Raw genomic sequence first — 21,727 nt, 5'->3', positions numbered from 1 at the left:
ACACTTTGACCAACTTGTGCCTTTAGTTGGGCTGTGTCTTTCTTCTTTAATCAGATGTTCAATTCGGAGAGAACCCTCTTGGCTAAAATCACTGAGGATTAATCAGTATTATGCAAAAAGAAAACAACGCTGTTTCATTAGCATTTTTCACAGAAGAACAGCGTTCTGAATTCAACTGTGAAAGCTATTGTGAAGATAGAATTAGCTAAGTGGCATGTTTGTCACTTTTTCTTTTAATTATTACTTAATAAATTCTCTCAAACAATCTATTTTTAGGCTAATTTTATTCTATCAAAGTTATCACTATTCATTTTAAATATCACTTGCTTTCAATTATATTGTTTGTAAGAGCCTGCAAAATGTTAAAGTTGGCATTGCTAACTCCAAGGTGCCTTGCAGCGCAGGAATGATTTATGCCCGTGGATTGCAGAGGTCTAAAAATAGGGCCTGAAGTTGCATTAATATGTACTGCGGTACACAGGCTCAATAGGGTTTGAGGGGGATGGAGTTCCATCCCTAACTCTCAGTTGTCTTGCTTTTGTCTCCGAGTCTGAGCAGCCATGGAATAATTAGACATTGCTCATTTGTCGTTTGTATCATTTCCCATCAGCGCATACCATCCTGTCCCACCAGCTCCCAGGAGTTTACAAGGAAACATGTAGTCTGTAAAGAGCCATCCCGCACACTTCTAGTTTCTGTCTTAATTTGAAGATATCCTCCATGTATTGGACTGGACAATAACGGACCATTGCTGCTAGGTTCTGATGGGGTAAGTGTGTGACTTTGACGTTAGGATGAGATCAGAAATGGAAGTGTCCAGCGAGACAGACAGCAGATCTTACAGATTCTGAGAAGGTGTTTCTTTTAGTAAAGTGAATGCCAGCTGTGCTGGACAAGCAGCATTTCTGAATGAATGGCAAACATTTTGGTCAATGCTTCCTCTGGGTTGATGCTTCTGATTCCAGCTGTAATGAGTGTGAGATGGTGGTGCTGAGAGATACCTTTCTTCAACCATTCCGAGTATGAGCTCTGATCAGATGAGTGGAAATCATATAATTGAATTTATGCATCTCTTGTCGACAGGGCTAGAGGTTGCAAACGCATAAACATGTGCTGTGGAAAGAGAAATCAAGGCTCTCGTACTGTCCAGAATACAAATGGGCGATGTAGGAATTGGGTAGTTTCTCTCCTCGTTGGATGGACTGGAGTAGACTGTTGATAAGACAGATGAAAAGATGATGGAGCCACTATACTCAGGAAGGGACAGCCCCAGAGCCTTCTGTAATGAAATGTATGAAGATCAAACATGATAGCTACAGGTTTACCTAAATATCGTGAGTTGCTAGCTTAGCTTATTTCTACCACAATATATTTGATAATCTTTATCTCGCTTTAAGCTGATGAGGCAGTTGGGTCCAGGGTACATTAGTGTTCTATAATAAAGGAATAGTTTAGGTTTTGCAGGTAGCTCTGGAGTTTCGTAAAGACATGCTAATTTAGAACTGTTCTGACGCTGTAGTTTAGTAGTAGCTTGTCTCTTGGTGTTTACTGGACAAGATCTCAGGGACCAGCATCTCAGCAATAGTTGTACCTCTGTGTGATGGCTTCCATGTTGCTGTGGCGTAACAATATGGGACAGGTTGTATCAGTCACCAGCTGCCAATTTAAGTACACACTGGGGAGAGTAATCTAATTTTCAGGGAGTATTAACTTAATTTTAATAAATGATGATGTTTAATTGTGACCTTTAAGTTATACTTTTTGGTGAAAAGCGTCTCATGTTTTTGCAACATGAATTGTTGAAAAGTCAAGATACTTTGGCTGATTTTTTTTTTTTTTTTTTTTTTGATGAGAAAGATTGTCCCTGGGCTAACATCTGTTACCAATCTTCCTCTATTTGTGGAAGACTGTCCCTGAGCTAAACTCTATGCTAATCTTCGTCTGTTTTGTATGTGGGACTCCACCACAGCATGGCTTGATGAGCAGTCCATAGGTCAGCACTCAGGATCCAAACCTGTGAACCTCAGGCTGCTGAAGTGGAGTGAGCAAACCCAACCACTATGCCACCTGGCTGGCCCCCTAGGAAAATATTTTTAATGTAGTAGTAGTTTCTACCTGAATCCAGCTCATTCCATTTTAATCCAAACAGCAACCTAGTGAATCTCCCCTGATTACCTCCTTTATTTATTTATTTATTTATTTATTTTAAAGATTTTATTTTTTTCCTTTTTCTCCCCAAAGCCTCCCGGTACATATTTGTGTATTCATCATTCTGGGTCCTTCTAGTTGTGGCATGTGGGATGCTGCCTCAGCGTGGTTTGATGAGCAGTGCCATGTCCGTGCCCAGGATTTGAACCAACGAAACACTGGGCCGCCTGCAGCGGAGCATGTGAACTTAACCACTCGGCCACGGGGCCAGCCCCCTGATTACCTCCTTTAAACTCAATGAAAATGTAATCAAGGGAGGACAAAGCACAGTATGATGACAGTAGGAAGAAAATGTTCCTCTTACACATTTACAGTTAATTATACAGCAAGAAGAAGTTTGTGCCCACCAGCCCTACCTCAGCTTCTTAACCAGGCAAACTTCTACTTGTCCTTCACTACCCATTTGTAATGTTGCTTTTTTTCCTATGATCTTTTCCCAGCCTCCTGTATTACCTACAGGCAGAGCTGAGTGCTCTCTCAGCGCTTTGTCCATATTTTGTTAGCATTGCTATGTGTTTTAGAATTTATTTTTATATTTTCCTCCTTCCTGACTGTGAGTTCCTTGTGAACAGGGACTGTTCCTTATTCATTTCAGTATACCATTGTCTAATGAGAAACTTAGTATTAGACCTAGAGTAGGTACTCAATAAATATTTAATGAAAAATGAGAATGATGAATGGGCACGCAAACAGACTCCAGAGATGGTCCATCCTCACTGTGTTGAAGTACCACTTTCTGCGTAGGGTGGTGATGGTCCATGTCCTCTGTGGATTGTCCTGTAGGTGCTGCACCTGGGGTCCTGCAGTCCATTAGCTGCAGATCTCTTTGGGGACCTGTTTGTCCTCTACAGTGCTTTGTCTTTCAGGATAAGAGCCATGTCTGGGCTTATGGAAGAACTAACTCTCCATCTAAGGAAACTCGATAACCAAGTATTGTATGATAAGTGTACATCTCCAGGTAAATGCAAAATACCTTCAATGTAGGTGCAAATTCATGATAAGCATTATGGGTCAGAGATGTGTCAGTTCTTTGCACTTTTAGACTTATTTAGGAGATACTCTAAGAATTTGGTGTCAGCCGTGGCACTCTGAGGGTCAAGTCCACTAGTCAAGTATGTATTGGCTCTTGGGGACCTAGGTGATCAGGGGTTATTGGTCAAGGAACCTAGTCTGTGAAGTGCTGGCCCCTCCAGCTACTCTTATGTTTGAGAGTCTCTTAGAGTCCTCAGGACTTTCCTGGGTCTTGGTTTATTCTGGAGCACTCCTGAAAAACAGACTCTGATTCCCTGTTGTTGTTGGATAATCTGCTACTAAGCCAGGCCATTTCTGTGTTGTGAGTGTTTGTGCATATTTATCTGACTGTCTGAGTGTATGGGTGTTGTCTAGTCCATCTGGGCTGCCATAACAAAATGCCGTAGACCTCCTGGCTTCAACAACAGACGCTTACATCTCACAGTTCTGGAGCCTGGAAATCTAGGATCAGGTTGCCAGCATGGTCCAATTCTTGGTAAAGATTTTTCTTCTGGTTCAGTCTTCTGGTGAGATATCCTCACATGGCAGACAACAGAGAGAGGGCAAGTACTGTGTTTTTTCTTAAAAGGGCACTAATCCCATTCATGAGGGCTCCACCTTTGTGTCCTAATTACTTCTTAAAGGCCCCACCTCCTAATACCATCATGTTGGGGGTTAGGATTTCAACATATGAATTTTGGGGAGACATAAATATTCAGCCCGTAAAAGGTCAGTCTTAAAGTTTCCCAATTAAACAGTATTCTATAGGAAACTACAGGATGCAGCTCATCATAGTGATTAAGACCTCTTTTTCTGATGTAGCTATACCATTTACATAACTTTCTAAGCCTCATTTTGCTCAGTTTCTGTGATATGGGGATCAAAATAGTACTTACCTTTAGGTCACTGCATGAGTTGGGCATTGCCCATCCCCAAGGAGCGTCATCCGTATTGTAGTCTCTGTGACGGGCACCCCGGAGTTTGAAGGGCATAATGTGTGCAGCCACTGCCAGAAGCCCTGCTTGGTTATGAGAATTAGTGAGTCCCTGCACAAAGAATGCTTAGCATGGGGTTGGCATTCCGGATGTGCACGACAAATGGTGGCACTCATTGTTATAGGGAGGGGCGCGCTGTTTGTTTAAGAAGGCTGGATAGGATAAGAGTATGATATGGGCTAGAACAAATAGTATTTTAAAGTGCTGCTAATGGGTGAGTAAAGGATCGAAAATACAATCTATTCCATGAATCGTTGCTAGAGTCTGTGTTTAGAAGTCATCTTGTTTGTAGCAATCCCGGACCAGGCTGTATAAATGTATAATTGCAGCCACAGTTCATGTATTTGGAGGTGATTTTCCATCTCCAATCCTGCTTTCTGAAACATCAATCTTTTAGGATATAACTTTTACTAGAAGTAAGGAAATAAACTGTGGAGGCCTCTGAGATGGTGGTTTCAAAGACTTTATTATGAAGACACGGAATTGACTTTCTGGGTTCTTCTAGAGTTTTAATGACTCTTAATAAACTTATAGTTCTTAAACAGCGTGGTCATCTTATTTCCTCATCCAAAACAGATTGGAGGAGCAAACTTGAAAGTGTGTGTGTGTGGAAAGCTACTGTTATGAAGAGGCAGCGTGTGTGACACAGAGAATACACAGCGACAGCAAGTGGAATGATCAAAAGCTTGATGTGGAGGGGTGAAAAAGGAAAATGAAAAAAAACCCTCCATACTGATGATTATTTCTGAGCCACTAAGAAATTATGTTCAATATTTTCTAGTTTAAAAGGAATTCTAAAATTCCCTCTCATTTTATGACCATTTATTGACTAAACATGATTTAAATAAAAAAAAAATTGTAGCTAAGAGGAGGCAGCATGGTAAGATGAAAATGTGGGGCTTGGCACTAGAGTGGATTTACTTTCTGGAGTCACCTCTTACGCTGAAGTCTTGGGGGCAGGTGACTTTTGCTGTGAGCTTTGTTTTTCTTACCTTTCTTATCTATAAAGCAGGGGTGAAGCTTCCCACCCTGCAGGGCTGCTGTGAGGCTGGGATGACATCATCTGTGTAAAGTGCAGCCGGCAAGGGCCTGGCACCTTGTTGCCTCTCAATATATTACTTGACTCCTTAGCTGTTTTGTGAAATTTGTTAATCTAAAACACCTCATTCTCAATGAGGTTTCAGTACCTTGTTGTTTCTGTCATTGAAAATTAAATTGGTAATGCACATCTCAGACAATATCTGGTCATTGAACTCAGTAGTTATAAACTTTGAATGCTCCAGATACTGCTAAAAGCCTACAGGTGTGAGCCTGTAGTAAAGAGCTGGGGTGGTCTAAGAGTCTCAGAACTAATTGTTTTGTAGTTTTGTGAGGTTTCTGGAATGTTATGGCTCTCTAATATGAAGAAGGAAAGATAAATTTTATTTATTGCCAGTGCTACCGAAGTTAAGAAGACTGATCACATTCTTGTGTTAAATGCACTTTTAATATAGTTGAGATAATGGTTCTGGGCTCTGTTACAATTCACGTTTTTTTTCGTTTACTCTTAGGTGCTTCTTGTCATCATTATATATCTTATTGATTTGGAGGATGTTCTAGAGACTTACACTATTGATTAGGCAGAGTGTTTCTATATTTTGTGATTTACCAGTTTTTGCTCCTTATATCATCATTACCACTAGGATCAAATTGAAAAGACCCACAGATCCTTTTCTATCATGGAATTTTTAGAGTCTTTTATGCCACGTACTGGATTAAAGAATTTTATGTGAGCTGCCTAATTCCTTTGAATTTATCTAAAATACGCCATCTGCTTTGTAACCTCAAGTGATCTTATGGTTTATTAGAGGTATTAAGCAAACATTTAATGTATAAATATAATTTAATGAGCTTCCCACAGGTGTCTAATTAGGCTTTAATTTCTGCCACTAGAATTAAATCCAGTAAAATGTGTATAGGTCTCTAAGTCATGGTAATCTCTCTCAATGTTAACCGGTCAAATGTGAATTTGTATTTTGGTTCAATATCAATTTTAATATCATTAAGTCTCTAATGGATTCTGATATCAGATCATTACACTGAAGAGATGATTCTTAAGCTTTTGGGGGTTATTTTATAAGCCAGAACTAAATCTGTTGTAAGTGCCAGAACTCCAGCTCAAACTACCTTAAAAAGAATTGATCAGCTCAAATAGCTTGGAAGAATATAGTGGGGTAGATCCCAGAATTGGAGCAAGAGATGCAAGAACTAGGGCCTTAATGAGTAGAACCAGGGACTCAATGATGGCGAAAATCTATCTCTGCTTATTTTTTTACCCTTGTTTCTGTTTCTTTACATATTTGTTCTATTTTGGAAGGATTTTTCCATATGGCAGGGAAGAGCCATTGCAGCCCAAGCTTAGCAACTCCAGTGGAAAAACAGCTTCTTTCTCTTCACGTTCGTTTGTGAGTGCCAGAGAAGACTCTCAATGGCCAGGCCTCAGTCATGTGTCCATGGGGATGATGGGAAGTCTTGCTAGGCACAGGTAGGTTAACCTCAGTCACTCACTCTTGAATCCTACTGAAAAGTCGATGAGTGTTTTACACCTCTGCAGGAAAATCTCTGGGCACAAATGGATCTAAGTATTTGCATGTTATCTCAGGGAGTTAATTCAAGGTCTCTCCTTAGTGGTTTATGGACTTCAAGTTAAGGGTCCCTGTAATAAAATGTTAAGGCAACACAATTCATCACTGAAATCAAATTTTGGCAAAAATGTTTTCACTTTCAAAATAGTAAACTGTTGTTATTTAGAAAAAGTGTGTGTGTGTGCGTGTGGATATATAGGTGTGTGGATGTGTCTACATTCATCCAATAGAATTCAAGGAAATAGCTCCTTGTAATGCAAGAGAATGTAAAGACTTTAGTTATTTTGAGATCAACTTCACAAGCTTAAAATATCTTTAAGCTTTAATGACAAAGCAGCTTCCAAGAACAGTAAACACAGCTGATATCGGATGATTCCAAATATTACACTGATTATTCGATCTGCCACAAAGAAGACAAGAAGGCACTCTTGAGGGATCCTGATGTCTCTAATAAGTCAAGCTTTTCCATGAAAAATCAGAGCAGGATATAAGTGACTGGAGGAGACAGAAGAAAGTCGCTGAAAAGAAATGAGTCCCCCTGGACCACTGCAATGCCCCTGTAATTAGCTCATATCTTCCACTCTTGCCTTCTTTGTAGTTCTTTCCCATGGAACAGACAGAGCAATCATTTAAACTACAATCAAGCAGATCATGTCAGTACAATTCATTGGCCAGGCCTTGTGCTAGAAATCTTTACCAGGACCTATGAGCCATGATCTGGCTCCTACTTCTTTCTCTACCTCATCATAGGCCGGTTTCCCCTTTGCCATTGGCTGGCCTTCTCTCCATTCCCCACCTGTGCCGAGCTCTCAGTGTTCTTAGGCCTCTGCCCACATTGTGCCTTATTCCTTGAATGTCTTCTCTCCCTTTTTTTTCCTAGCTCTCTCCTACTTATCCTTTAGGCCTTGGTTTGATGATCACTTCCTCAGAAAGGCCTTCTGGGCCTACGTCTCAATGAACTCCTTGTGTTCTTTCCCTGACAGCATTGTATGACCGCACATCGTGAGGATGGATCTATTCGTTTGCTTAACCTGTCTCTCCCTTGTGCATTGTAAGCGCTTTGCCGTCAGCGATCATGTCTGTTTTATTCACTTGGTGCCTAATACAGTGCTTCAGACATAATTCTTACTCAAGAAATGCTTTTGAGTAATCAGTGAAGAAAGGGAAAGAAGAGAGGAGATTGGAAACAGCAAGCGCTGACGACAAAGCTTGGAAATAGAGAGGGGGCAGTAAACACCAGCAGACGTACTGATGGTGGAGTCAGAGAGAGAGACATGCAGAAGCCATGGAACAGCACTGCAACCTGGTGCCCAGGCTGTGTGACTTCAGGCCCGTGTACCTCCTGCTCAGCATCCCCTGAGCGAGTCCGTGTGACATCCAGGAGGCCTGGCAATCGGCACAGCTTAGCAGCCTGGGGACCGGTTTGCACACTGCCTGTGAGTGACGAGCTAAGCCATTTGTGCCTGTGTTTCAACACTAGCTCCACTGGCAGCTGTGGCTTCATTTGTAACACTGAGTTATCATTATTGAAATATTGGAAATTGCATTGTACACTTTAGAAATATTTTCATTAAAAATAATTTAAAGGCAAAATCTGACCGTTTGCCTTCTTTTGGGAATATGTATAAAAAGGAGACTCGGTTGTAATTGGGATTTATAATCCTGGATACCCAATTTAGTAAACCTTTTTAAATAAATTTCATTCCCCTGGCTTTTCAGCTAATATTTTGTGTTTCCTTATTTATGAATAGGATCACATTGTAATATGCTACATGTCTTTTTATCTTAGCTTTCTTTTTTTCTTTTTATAATCGGTGTGCTCTTGATTCAGGTATAGTTAGAGCAGAGCTCCTTCCCCTGTCCTGTTTTTTCTGTAGTACTTATGTGATTTTAGTATTTGTATTATCAGTGGTGTGTGAATGCTTGACTTTTGAAACAGCATGTCTCCATCTAAGCAACATCTTTGGCGTCAAGATAGGAGTCCCCGGCTGCATCTGGGGCATTGGGCTGTGCTTAAAGATATTAAGAGCCCCCCAGCGGATAAGATCCCCCAATAAGAGAACCCAAAGTCACCACTCTCCTTCTCGGGTAATGGCTTCCACATCTTCTCACAGGATGCTGGTGTCACCGTAGTGGGAAATGGTCAAGTAAAAAGGTATGAAGAAAGATACGGCAATACAGAGAGGTGTTTTCCTAATATCAGTCTTTGTAGAAGTTTGCTCTGTGAACCAGATCTGTAGTGCTCTTTTTCTTGGAGCTTTGTGTAACTGGCTCCTTCTCATCTTTTAGATTTCAGTCTAAATATCAGCTCCTCAGAGAGGCTTTCTGGGGTAGGCCAGTTCACAAAGACTGGTTCAAACTTGAGACTGTCAAAAAAGGATTCTTCATCTTTGAGCAATGTTAGTTTTCTTTTGTACTGCTATGAATCAGAAAATAAGCAATGCAAGGATGCACGTGAGTTTAACAATACAATGAATGGTGAGGACGGAGGCTGATCCCTGCCACCTCCTGTGTCCGCCCCAAGTTTAGTAGATTCTGCTGTGAAGGACCCTTCAGGTAAGAGGGACTTTTGCCTTTCAGTCCTTTTTAGGCTAGTGTGAGAGTGGGGCATATCAACTTGTGGGGTCTGCCTTATTAAAAGAATTTCATTTGAGCTGTGCCGCTCAGATATGGATACTGGTTCATGATGTCTTGCTGTGGCATTTTGACATTTTATTCGCTGCAGTGCCATCTGACCTTACAGGGTTTCAGTGTGTTGGGCCTGACCGTGATCTTCTAGACTTTTCCTAACCATGCCTTTATTCTCTACCACAGTGCCGTGTAATTTCCCTCATAACTCAAATAACACTCATTTATTTAATTTGTTTACTTGTTTCCTGACTGTCTTCCCTCCAGATGTTAACTCCAGCCAGGTGGCAATTATAGCCCTTCTCTCAGGTGCAGCCTCAGTGCTGAGCAGAGTGACTGACACTTAAACACCTTGCGTTTCCTACTCCCATAGTACCATGCTGACGATGCTCTCGTGGTTGGATGTATCATGATGTAGGATAGTTTTCTACATCACTCAGATGCCTTAGCAAGGCCTTATCCATGAGGTCTGGGGCCTGGGATCTGGGGTTAGGGAAGCTGGTATAAGGATACTATTACAAACATCCTTAGCATTTGGAAAACTGGGCACTTAAGAAGAACTTGTCAATGGCGGATGTCTTGTTATTTTTCCTCATTCCTGCAAATTTTATTACCTTTGAAATATACATTTTCCTGATTTGTGGTGATAATTTGGCTGATATTCTGAGCAATATAGCACTGTGTTCAGAGCACAGGCTCTGGAGTGAACTGCCTGTGATCCCGTCCTGGCTCAATCTCTTTTGAGCTATGTGATTTTTGGTGATTTCTTAATATCTGATTACAGTTTCTTCATTTTTAAAATGAAGCTAATAATAGAATGTATTTTAAACGGTTCTAGGAAAGATGAAATGAATTAATATAGTCAATGCATTTAGAACAGTATCTGGAAGAGAGTAAGCATTCAATGTTAGTCAAAGTAAATAAACAAATGAATATATTAGATAATTTGGGGGTAAAATTAAAGTTTACATTTGTTCTGTTTTTCCTTATGTATCCACTTGAAATTTTAAAAGATAAACTAATTTATTTGTAAAATTCTTTCTTAATAAAGCCAAGAGCTACCTCAGTCAATGATACAGATATTTTTAAAGTTGGGAGACATAACCCTGAGAAGGATGAAAAAGCTTGGCTCCTAGGTGTCTAAATTTACAAACGTCCACAGGAAGGAATTTTTAAAACACAGAAGTTCCTGAATGTACATCAGAGTGAGTGATATCTTTTAAAGTGTCCCCCCTTGGAGACTGCACACATTTTAATCCTGCTGCAATTGCCTAATACATGTTAGCATCTCCTGCTCTTTCAGACTCACCTTCAGAGCAAATTTACTATCTTTACAAGGACATCTGCCTTTTTATTTTGTAGTTAAATCTTGTTTTAGATTCAAGATAATATCACTCAATTTTATCATTCAGCTGATTTATTGGACTTGTCACCAAATAATTTTGGTTCTTTAAAAAAAAAATCCACCCTCAAAGTATGAACATGTGGCCGTCTGAGAACAATCAAAAGAGTGTGATGTGTGCTTTGCTGATATTTTCGAAGGTGGAATTCCAAAAATGTTCTGAGCATATGGCACCATCATTGGAATAAGGTGCAGCCTTGCAGGGTTATCACTTTGAGGAGAGCAACACCTATTTGAATGTATAAGTTCTACCAGTTATTATCTTTACAGCCAAAATTTAGACTCCCTAGGGGGTCTTGTTGATTCCTTGCTTTTAAGATACATAACAACTTTGAAGCCAAAATTCATTTGAATGTGTGAATTTTATTAGTTAAAAAAAACTCTAGCAATGCCAATGTACAATCTATTTTTGTCATCGCTGTGTCTTACCATTAAACGTTTATCATTCTAATCACACATATTTGAAATCTTCATTTCCATCATTAATGCTACCTTGATAAACCCACAACATGCACACAAGAGTGGCTTATGTTAAAAACATATAAATGCATTAAGTCATTGCTTTCCATCACAATGCATTCCTGAAAATGGTTCTATAAAGCAGATAATATTTTCCCCTAGGAACAATGTTTTTGAAGGTGGTGCTCCTAACCAATGACAGAAAATCGAATAAATCAGTGATGTAGCAATAACGCATTATAAATGCAAGCATATAACAGCCAAGCCCTTTGTAATAGTCTAAAATAATAAAAGTTGTATACTGAGTCTTATAAAATATCCATAAATATACTGGACGTATTGATTATAGGGAGATATGAATGGACTATAAAATTTTCATATTGTGAAGAAAATCTCTATTGATGAGTAAATTTGACTGAAAACTAATGTCTGACCAATAATAAATGGTAATTATTCATTTAATTATAATGGTCTTAAAAATTATATGGGATTTGGAGGGAGATGATTTGAGGGGCTCGTGTCTCTGAAACTGTCTAAGGGAATTTAAACATTATGCCTTTTCTCCCTTGATAGAAAAATGTATTGACCTTGCAGCCATCTCCTAACCTACTGTAGTAGGTTTTCAATACATTTGTTAATGAGCTTGACTGATTGATTGATTGATTCCTTCAAGAGATATATATTGGGTGTCTACTAGTTTCCAGGACCTGTTCTAGAGATTGGGCTATTAGAAGTCAGAAGTTAAGCAGGAATCAGTGAAGGAGGCTGAGAAGGAGTGGAAAGGAAAACCAGCTGAGTGTGGTGCTTTGGAAGTAAGTGAGGAAGATATTTCAAGGAAATCGGGCTGATTATTTGTGTCAGGTGATAGGAGGACTAAAAACTGACCATGAAATTTATCAAGTCGGAGGGGCTTTTGTGACCTTGATAGGAGAACTTTGGAGGGAAGGAAAGCCTTATGGAGAGAACGGGAGGCTACACATGGAGACAGGAGTTTAAACAACCTCTTTAAGGGGGTTTGCTCTAAGGGGTTGGAGAGAAACGAGATGACAGGAGATGAAGGTACCGGAGAATGGGTCAAGAAGGTTATTTTATTTTTTATAAAATGGGAGAAATCACAACATGTTTGTGAGTCTATGATAGTGATCTAGCAGAGGGGCAATATGCTCCTGTAAGAGTGAGGGGAGGAGAACTGGATTGATGTTCCTGAGTAGGTGTGAGGGGGTGGGATCTAGTGCACAGAGGGTTGATCTCAGCTGGGAGCACAGACGGTTCCATGTTATCAAGAAGGAAAGCAGAGTATGTATGTGGGCATAGATGCCAATAGGTAAGATGTAGCAGTGGGTATTATTATCCTTTTAAAAATAATTTTATGTGTTTGAAGGATTCAGTGTTGCTGCCCAGTATCGCAGCAGATAATGATCAGCTGAAAACAATATGTCACTCAACTCGGTGCTCTGTTGACAGTCATTAGAATGCTTCACTCTTCGTTGGAAACTTGTTAAAAGCACTTGAGAGCCACTCTTCAGGAGGTGCTTCAAGGTCTCTTTCCTGGAGCAGGTGTGGGGCAGTTATGGGACAGCTGTGTGACTGAACTTGCCCTTCGCCTTCAATTTGACAAATCACTGAATGAATATATATGGACTGGGATCTGCTGGGTGTGGCTGTTAATTTGGGACCTTCAAATGCTCTCATGGGAGATGTGAGTATTGAGAAAAGGTGGCAAATAGCTGTATGAGATCCAAGTTCCTGGGCAGCTGACCAGGTCCTCTATCAGTTCTTCACGGCAGGTTGGTGATCCCCCTCTTTGCCACCCCCGAGTGACAGGAAGATTGTAGAGTACACGCATAAAAATGTAAGGCCTGTCTCTGGAGAGACGTTACATATTGGGTTTCCATATGCTTATGTAAGTATATGCATTATGTTAAAGTATATACAAATGTTAAATATTTAGCATACATCTACTGTATGCTAGGCAGGTGCCAAGCTCTGTAGTGATGTTACTTAATGTCAGATGGACATTCACTGCCTTGAATTAAAATGAGAAATAGAGACATAAATGCTATGTTGCTTAGAAAAAGAAAAAAATCCCTGTGGACTGGAATAGATGCCGAGAACTCGGATGAGAAGTGTACGCTTTGCACTGGGACTTCAAGCCAAGCCTTTCTCTTGGCACCTGAGATCAGAATGGGATGTATCTGCACCTTGCGAAATGTTTGGCACAAATTAAGCATTTAATAATGCCTGTTTAAGTTTGCTATATTATGTGTGTGAATATTCAAATCATTTCTTCACATTTCCTGAAAGTGGCAGAACAATGGAGAATCGGCATAAATATCTCTATATATGTAGTGAAGAATCCAGCTTTGCCAGCGTTATCCAGTCTTAATTGTTGGAAATCTAAATTTAGGCCCGAACTGGGTATCCTTTGAAGGATTTATGTTTTAGCAAAAGTGGCAGATTTCTGGAAAGGACTAAACAACCAAAGAAGAGATACTTTTGCTCATTCATCTTGATCTAAGTGGGAATATTTTCCCTGGAAAATCAAGGTTGCAATTGGGATTAACTATTCTTTAGAAAAAACAGTTGTCATGTTCAACAAGAAAGAAAAGGGAATACTTAAATGATTGTGGAAGAGAGGTAGAGAATAGACTAGTTTTTCAGTTGACCTTGAGGCCCTAGCACAAGGGTTGATAGTGGCTCCGTTTCAGCTTCCAATTATTCCTCAATTGCCAAAGGAAAATGTCTTACACGGGCTTGAGGCAAGCTCGCTCTTTCTTTTTCTAAATCAGCAGATTGCTCAAAGTGATGCCAACTGTTTTGTTTAGAAACTTCACTGTTCTTCAAATTGTAAAAGTATGCTTCTATTTTCCGAAGTAGAAACATATTTTATTTTCTATTTCATTTGATTTTGCAGTACAATTTTGATAACTTTGTGGCGGAGTTTGAAAATTTTGTGTTAGATTGTGATGTGTAAATGCCAGGAGATTTTGTTCAGAGTCCAATTTCCTGTAGCTCATCACTTATTTGTAGAAAAAGCTTTCAATTCAGTCCATTAATTGAAATTCTTGAATAAATTCCCCAAGAGTTTACTCTACTGGACAAGAGGTTAGAGACTATTTTGAAATTGTGTTGAAATTTTATCCACTGAAAAAGCTAAGATTTGAATGTGAGCTGAAACCAAGGGAGACTGTAATGTGAAGTGAAATGAGCAGTCACGGCAAGGCCTGCACGTCAGTATGTTTGGAGCACAATAGTCAGGCAGCCTTGTGAGAACTGATAATATTTAGGTAGCACATAACTCATAAAAGATAACATCTAAATGACATCAGCTTAATTTAGAGTACAGGATGCAACGATGAGGGAGGTTTGTTGGATCTGTAGAAATATCTGTGGTTAAAGAACTCTGTTTAGGGAATAAAGCAAATGATGGTGGCAAGATGAATGATATTTGCATAAGCAAAAGCCTAATCAAATACATTATCTGCAGCTGTTGATCTCGAAAACCTGAAAATGTAGTGGACTTCACCTAACCTTCGATTTCAGTGACTCTTTGGCAATTACTTGTGTCTGCTCTGGGGTTTTAAAAGATCATTTAGATGCTTCTGTGAACCATATATGTTTAAAAGACTGGACCAGGTTAACAAGAATACAGAGTAGATTCAATTGGCCTAAAGGAACTCATATCCGCCCCCCCTACCCTACTTCAACCCCCCCAGGAGGTTACAGCTGAATTTAGACTCTAGTTAAGTCCTGCTGGTCTTCATATCCTGTTTGGCTCAACCTGAGGCTATCAATTGACAAAGTCAATTACCAAAATTAAAAAATCAGCATCGAGTCCTTGAGCACTGTGAGGGTTTTTCCGTTTGGGGTAATGCTGGAAATCATAGTAGGTAGATGGTTCACAAAACTGAGGCTTAAAATAGCCTGGAAATTATGGGTAGCAGGTGAAGGGCAGCAATTCCCTTTGAAGCAACTAATCTTTCTATTTGCTTCTTTACTCAGATTACATTGGCTGTTGGTCCCCGGTCAATTATCAACCAGTTTTTTAAAAAGTGTATCTGTTCACTTTGTAGTAAGAGAATTTAATCTCAGCCATCTGGCCTTCAGATATTAATAAAGGGGAATAGTTCTAGTGCTAAGCTTTGGTGTTAATTTGGTTTAACAGTTCTTAGGGTTGGTTTGAAATCCTATTTTGGCCTTGAGGAAATCTGTTGAACTTCAGATTTAAGAAGAAAACTTTAGAGGATTTTTTATTGCTACTGCTTCTCTTTTGGGTAAAGGGAAAGAAAAAGCAACAGTGATTTGTAAGAGTTTTTTTTTTTTTTTTTGACAAGAATAGATAACAGGTGTTTCTTCAGGCCACATCAGTCTTTTTTTTTTTTTTCTCGGAATGCAAAATAATAATAAATCTGACATTCCTTGAGAGTATCTTAGGAAATAACTTCCAGATATCCAAAGGTATTTTTTGACTTCTAATTTTACACAAGGCTCTCTCCATCACTTCTAATTATTTACATGCAAGGTATTCCTGTGCCACTATCCTCCTCCGGAGGGAGAATTCTTACGGACCTTGAGTTCCTCACTTTTGACATGTTTTCTAACCCACTGCCGATGCCATTTTCTGTGGAGCAAGCAGTCTCTCTTTAGGGCTCTTTTCCCTGAGAGTCTTTCCTTCTACTCCTTTAGTGATATAGACCCATCGCAGGCTCCTGGCTCCAAGGTGTAGCTCATTCTGCCACAGCCTTGCCAGACCAGAGATCCAGGATCTTTGTCCTTGCTGGAGCAGAAGGACTGGGGGCACCATGAGAGGTGCTCCTGTACATGCTGCTCCCTCCTGGAAATTGCTCTTTTTAAATTTTCTGGCCAGTTACTTGAACTATTGTTTAGCTGGCTAATTCAATTTGCCTTATTTTTTTCCCTATTAAAGTTTTGAGATGTGTACGTATTTACTGAATTGGGATGAAAAGAGGAACATGGAACTGTTGAATGATCATGAACAAAAAGGACTCATGAATAAAACAAATGGAATATGGAGTTCGAACTATGTTCTTTCCTTCCTTAATGATACTATTAATGGACTGTCTTTGAAACATCAATACTATCAACTTCCAGTTGCTCAAGTTGAAGAGTCATTCTTTTTTTTTTTTTCGTATGAGGAAGATTAGCCCTGAGCTCACATGTGTTCCAGTCTTCCTCTACTTTGTATGCCGCAGCATGGCTGGTGAGTGGTGTAGGTCTGCGCCTGGGATCCGAACCCATGAACCCAGGCCGCCGAAGTGCAGCATGTTTCACTTAAGCACTGTGCTGCAGGGCCGGCCCTGAAGAGTCATTCTTGATTCTTCTTTTTCCTTTATTCCCCACAGCTAGGGCGACTATGTGATTTATTGTCCAAACTGGGATAATGTTGAGAGTAAAAGAGACACTAACTATACAGGACATTGGGACAATAGAGAAATCAGTTCTGTCCCAGGCAAACAGGGAACGTATGATCACCCTATCCGTAGGTAAATCAGCAAGATTTGTTGGCTTTATCTTCAAAACATATGTTGAATATATTCATTTGTCTCCATCTCTACTGCCATCATCCATTCCAAGCGATCACCGTGTCTACTGTGTACTGTTGTAACAGCTCCTAATGGATCTGCTTTGATTCTTGTCCTCCTGTGATTCATTTTCTACACAGCGGCCAAAGTGATCTTTTATAAACAAATTGGATCACATAATTCCCTTGCTTCAAAATCTCCCAAGATTTCGCTGTGACCTTGGAAGAAAATTCTCCTAAACGCCTTACCTGTCTTGTGTAGGTCACCGCTTATCAGTATTCCTAGGACTCACTCTACTGGGCCTTCTTTCCAGCTCTTCAAATGCAGGGCTCAGGCCTGCTTCCGGGACTTTGCAACCGCTCTTCTCTCTGCCTGGAACGCTTGCCCCTCAGGTCTCACCTTTCTGACTCTTTCTTGTCATTGAGATCTCGGAAAATTGTTGCCTCCTCTAACTCATTCTAATGCTGTCTTCCCCCTTTCTCCAGTCACTCTGTCATATTATGTTTCTTGATAGTGCTTCTCAATATCTGAAATTATCATATGCTATTTTTTAAAGTTGTAAATTATGCATAACATAAAATTTACCATGTTAACCATTTTTAATTGTACAGTTCCATGACATTAAATACAGTCATATTGTACAATCATCACCACCATCCATCTCCAGAACTTCTTTCATCTTGCCAAACTGGAACTCTGTACCCATTAAACAATAACTCCCAATCCTCTCTTCCCCCAATCTCTGGCACCCACCATTCTACTTTCTGTCTCTGTGAGTTTGACTACTCGAAGTACCTATATAAGTGGAATCATACAGTACTTTGTGACTGGCTTATTTCACTTAGCATAATGTTTTCAAGGTTCACCTGTGTTGTAGCATGGTCAGAAATACTTTCCTTTTTAAAGGCTGAATAATATCCCATTGCATGTGTTTATTCCACATTTTGTTTATCCTTTGTTTGTTGATGGACTCTTGGGCTACTTTCGCCTTTTACCTACTGTGAAGAACATTTCTATGGACTGTATGTATGTAGATATCTGTTCAAGTCTCTGCTTTCAAAGCTCTTGGGTATGTACTCAGAAATGGAATTGCTGGATCATATGGTAATTCCATGTTTAATTTTTCAGGAACCTCCATACTGTTTCCCATAGTAGCTGCACCATTTTATATTCCCACCAGCAGTGAACAGGGTTTTAATTTCTGCACTTCCTCACCAACACTTATCTTCTGTGTGGGTTTTTTTTTTTTTTCTTTAACAATCATGCTAATGGATGTGAAGTGATATCTCATTGTAGTTTTGATTTGCATTTCCCTAATAATTAGTAATGTTGAGGATCTTTTTGTGTGCTTATTGTCAATTTGTATATCTATTTTGGAGAAGGGTCTATTTGGGTCCTTGGCCCATTTTTTAATCCATTGTTTGGGTTTTTTTGTTGTTGAGTTATTGGAGTTCTTTATATATTCTGGATATATTCCTTATCAGATATAAGGTTTGCAAATATTTTCTCCCATTCTATGAGTTGCCTTTTTACTCTGCTTTGATGCACAAAAGTTTTTAATTTTGAGGAAGTCTAAATGATCTATTTTTCCTTTTGTTGCCTGTGCTTTTGATATTATATCCAAGAAATAATTGCCAAACGCAATATCATGAAACTTCTCCCTATGTTTTCTTCCAAGAGTTTTATAGTTTTAGCTCTTAGGTTTTAGACCTTTGATCAGTTTTAAGTTAATTTTTGTATATGGTGTATGGTACCTGTTCTAATTTTAATTTCTGTCACTCTAATAAAACATAAGCTCAGTGAGATCATGGATCACACCTGTCTTGCTCTGCACTGTATCCCCCGTCTTTCCATCAGGGCTTGGCACATAGTAATATGTGGAATGAAGGAACAGAAGGAGACATTCAAATGAAGTTTCTAAGGCAAATAAATGTTTAATTCTCAGACTCGTAAAATCTTGTGCCAGCATGAGAGTTTATTTGTTTAATTTGTGTTGGTCACCTTCTCGGTCGACTTTCTTTTGCTGCTCTTGCTTCTCTGGTGACCATACAACCTAGAAGTTATACTCCTGGAAGTATGGTTAATCAGACTTAATTTGTCCCAGTCCACTGAGACTAGGTTAAAACATAAAGTAAGTGACGTAACGTAACAAACATAACATTGAAAAGTCTTCTTTCATCTGAAGAAGAAACAGGGGCAGTGAGCTTCAGAATAGACCTAAGTTTTAGATTCTTTAATTTTCATTTAAGGTATCTTTTCACTTTAACTTTGGCTAGTTTCCTTATTTCACCTGGGGAAATCCAGTCCTATTTATGATTCTTAATATATTGTATGACCAATAATTGAGGAAATGGGCCTAGAAACTTCAGTGTTTCTCTTCTTAATAATTAGTTGAAAGGTAGAGAAGACTCTTTTTCCATTATCCCTCCTCTTACCTCCAGGAAGTGTGCATATACTATTTGTGAAAGAATCTGCTGATGGAGGTAGCGAGATCTGGTAAAAGGAAGAAAAATCATAGTTTCTTTGATGATAGGCGTTGGAGGGACTGAGGCTGGATCTAGGGATGGGTCGCCTGGGATAGCGGAAGACAGCTTCTTCTCAGTCTGGTGTGGGGCGATCACTCCGGTTGGCTGTGCAGTTGGGGCACAGAGACCTGAACAGATGGCAAAGAGGGATTTGTCTTGGAGAAGGCTGATGAAAGAGGGGTCTGACAAGACCAATGACACTTGGATTTTTTAGTTCCAAGTGGGAGCAGCAACTGAGGAATTCCTTATGGATCCTAAAGCTTGAGGTCATGTGTGATGAATGCAGTGACTTCTGAGGCACCTCAAACAGGTTATATGTCTCTTTTTGAGGAAAGAAAGAGACTTGGATATTCATTTAATTCAAATCACTGGAAGAACTGAATTTTGAGAATACCCTCTGGTTCATGCGGCATGGGAACAACTACGGAATCAGGAAAGCCTTAATAAATGTTTTAATTGATGTCAACATGTCTTGACTATAACTTTTCTCTCTCACTGTTTTTTTTTTTAAACATGAGATTTGTTTTCTCAACTCTACAGATTATGGGTAAAAGAAAATGAAATAAATTCCCTGGGTGGGTTTTAGAGTGTTTCTCCAAGCTTATGTCATTGAGACATATGTCTGCCATCTCGGCTGCCTCTTCGTCCAGTCTTCACCTCTAGGCATGAGTGTTTATGATGGTCTAAGCATGAGGCCTGCTCATTAGGAAGGAAAAATTCAACAGAAGAAAGTGAACCACTGGTGGGAGAAACTTGCCTTTGACTATTCTCTTTTTTCCCTTTTTTTGGGAGCAGAATTTCTCCTCTCATAAAAATTATTGCAGATTCATGTCCAAACGTTGCTCTCAGGTTTTGGCAAACATTTTCAACTGTGCATTAGTAAATATGCCAAGAGGCCTTTCCCACTTCTGGATCTGACTATGCACTGCTCTATTCTGGATCATTTGGGTTACGTCTCTACTTTTGTACTGTACTATGATAATTAGAGAAGAGCAAATGGAAAAATGCTAATGATTGTCATAATTGGATTCATTATTTAAACAAGTATTAGGTAAGCTGTTAGGTATTTAAGTATTAAGCATATAATTGGGAAGTGGTTCTGTGCCCTTGAAAAGCTTTCCTGTAAACTTGTATTTAAAAATTGTAGAAGGGAAAGAAATATAAAAAGGTGAGAGAAAATATTAGAAAAATGTAGTGCCGTTGCTAGATGATTTTGTCTCTTTGCGTACTTAGTACAGATTTTGATGAAAGGTTGGCCTTTTTGAAAATGTACTGTGTACTCATACTTAAGCCATAAATCTCTTGAATTTGGAGTTCAGCTTAAAAACACCCTGGGAATACTGATGCATCTCTTTTTGTAAGTACCTTTTGAAACACACACACTCAAGCACACACACAATGAGAATACAACATTCTCCAAGTAACAGTTAGCAGTGTGGGAAGAATTCAAATTAGATGATAAAAAATTTAAAAAGTCACATAAATGCTAAGGCTACTAATGTAATTTAAATGTTCTAGATATTTTAATGACAGAGAAAATCTGTTGAAACTCCAGTACACTAAAGACACTCCTACACTAGTTCCTCTGCGATCTCCTGGCCATTGCTACATAAAAACTATGTTTAAAATGTATAGGACATATTTCTCTGTCTTATGCTAAAATTTTGAGAGACAAATCAAAGTTCTTAATGGCAGAATAAATTTTTTTTTGTAGACGACGTACAAGTCTTTGTAGTCAACTGTGATTTGGATTTGCAGCTATAAAAATATTGTTCAGACTCAGATTAACAAAAATTCACCCCTATTTAATTGTATGTTGCTTTGATGGTAGGGAGGAGAGAGGCATTATTAAAAGATATACGTATTTCAAAAGATAAAACCTGCTGTTTTTGGCATGTACCCCAGAGAAATGTTTAATTGGACTTTGACTGGGGGGTGTCCAGTAGGCATTTTTCTACCTTCTGAAACTCCTTTACACCTGCAAGCTCTCTTCTGAGAACAGAAAGGTAGAAGGAAGAAGTGGCCACTGGCGTTGGGAAAGTTGTAGAAACCATAACAGTTCATTGTCTACCCAAAGTGACAATTCAGATCAGATCATATCATAGTCATATCAGATCATAACAGATAGCTGTGCCTGTTTATAATCTACGTTAATTAAAAAAACCCATAAAGAATAAATTCCTGGTGCCTGGAATTTAGAAAACAGTCAACAAATATTTACTGAGGCAACAGAGCCGACTAGTTAAGAGCCTCGATTCTGGAACCAGATTGTGAGAGTTTAAATTTCAGCTCTACCACTTACTGTGTATGATTTGAGGCAAGTTTCTTCTTT

At 39.3% G+C, this 21,727-nt stretch overlaps 1 protein-coding gene across 3 annotated transcripts in view; it reads left to right on the top strand.

Moving 5' to 3' along the window:
- TAFA2 (TAFA chemokine like family member 2) overlaps window positions 1-21,727 on the top strand; it is a 417,458-nt gene that overhangs the window by 82,933 nt on the left and 312,798 nt on the right. The window contains exon 1 of one of the 3 annotated variants that reach the window (XM_070271828.1): window positions 748-769. The exons of the other annotated variants lie outside the window; for them this stretch is intronic. Within the exon in view, the coding sequence (XP_070127929.1) occupies window positions 765-769 (5 nt within the window). The 5' untranslated portion in view covers window positions 748-764. Of the gene's footprint in view, window positions 1-747; window positions 770-21,727 lie in introns of those variants that run through there. 3 annotated transcript variants of the gene reach the window in all.

Source organism: Equus caballus, chromosome 6 (assembly GCF_041296265.1).
Source record: "Equus caballus isolate H_3958 breed thoroughbred chromosome 6, TB-T2T, whole genome shotgun sequence".
NCBI lineage: Eukaryota > Metazoa > Chordata > Mammalia > Perissodactyla > Equidae > Equus > Equus caballus.
The sequence above is the reverse complement of the archived record's forward strand: the minus strand, read 5'-3'. Positions and strand labels throughout refer to the sequence as shown.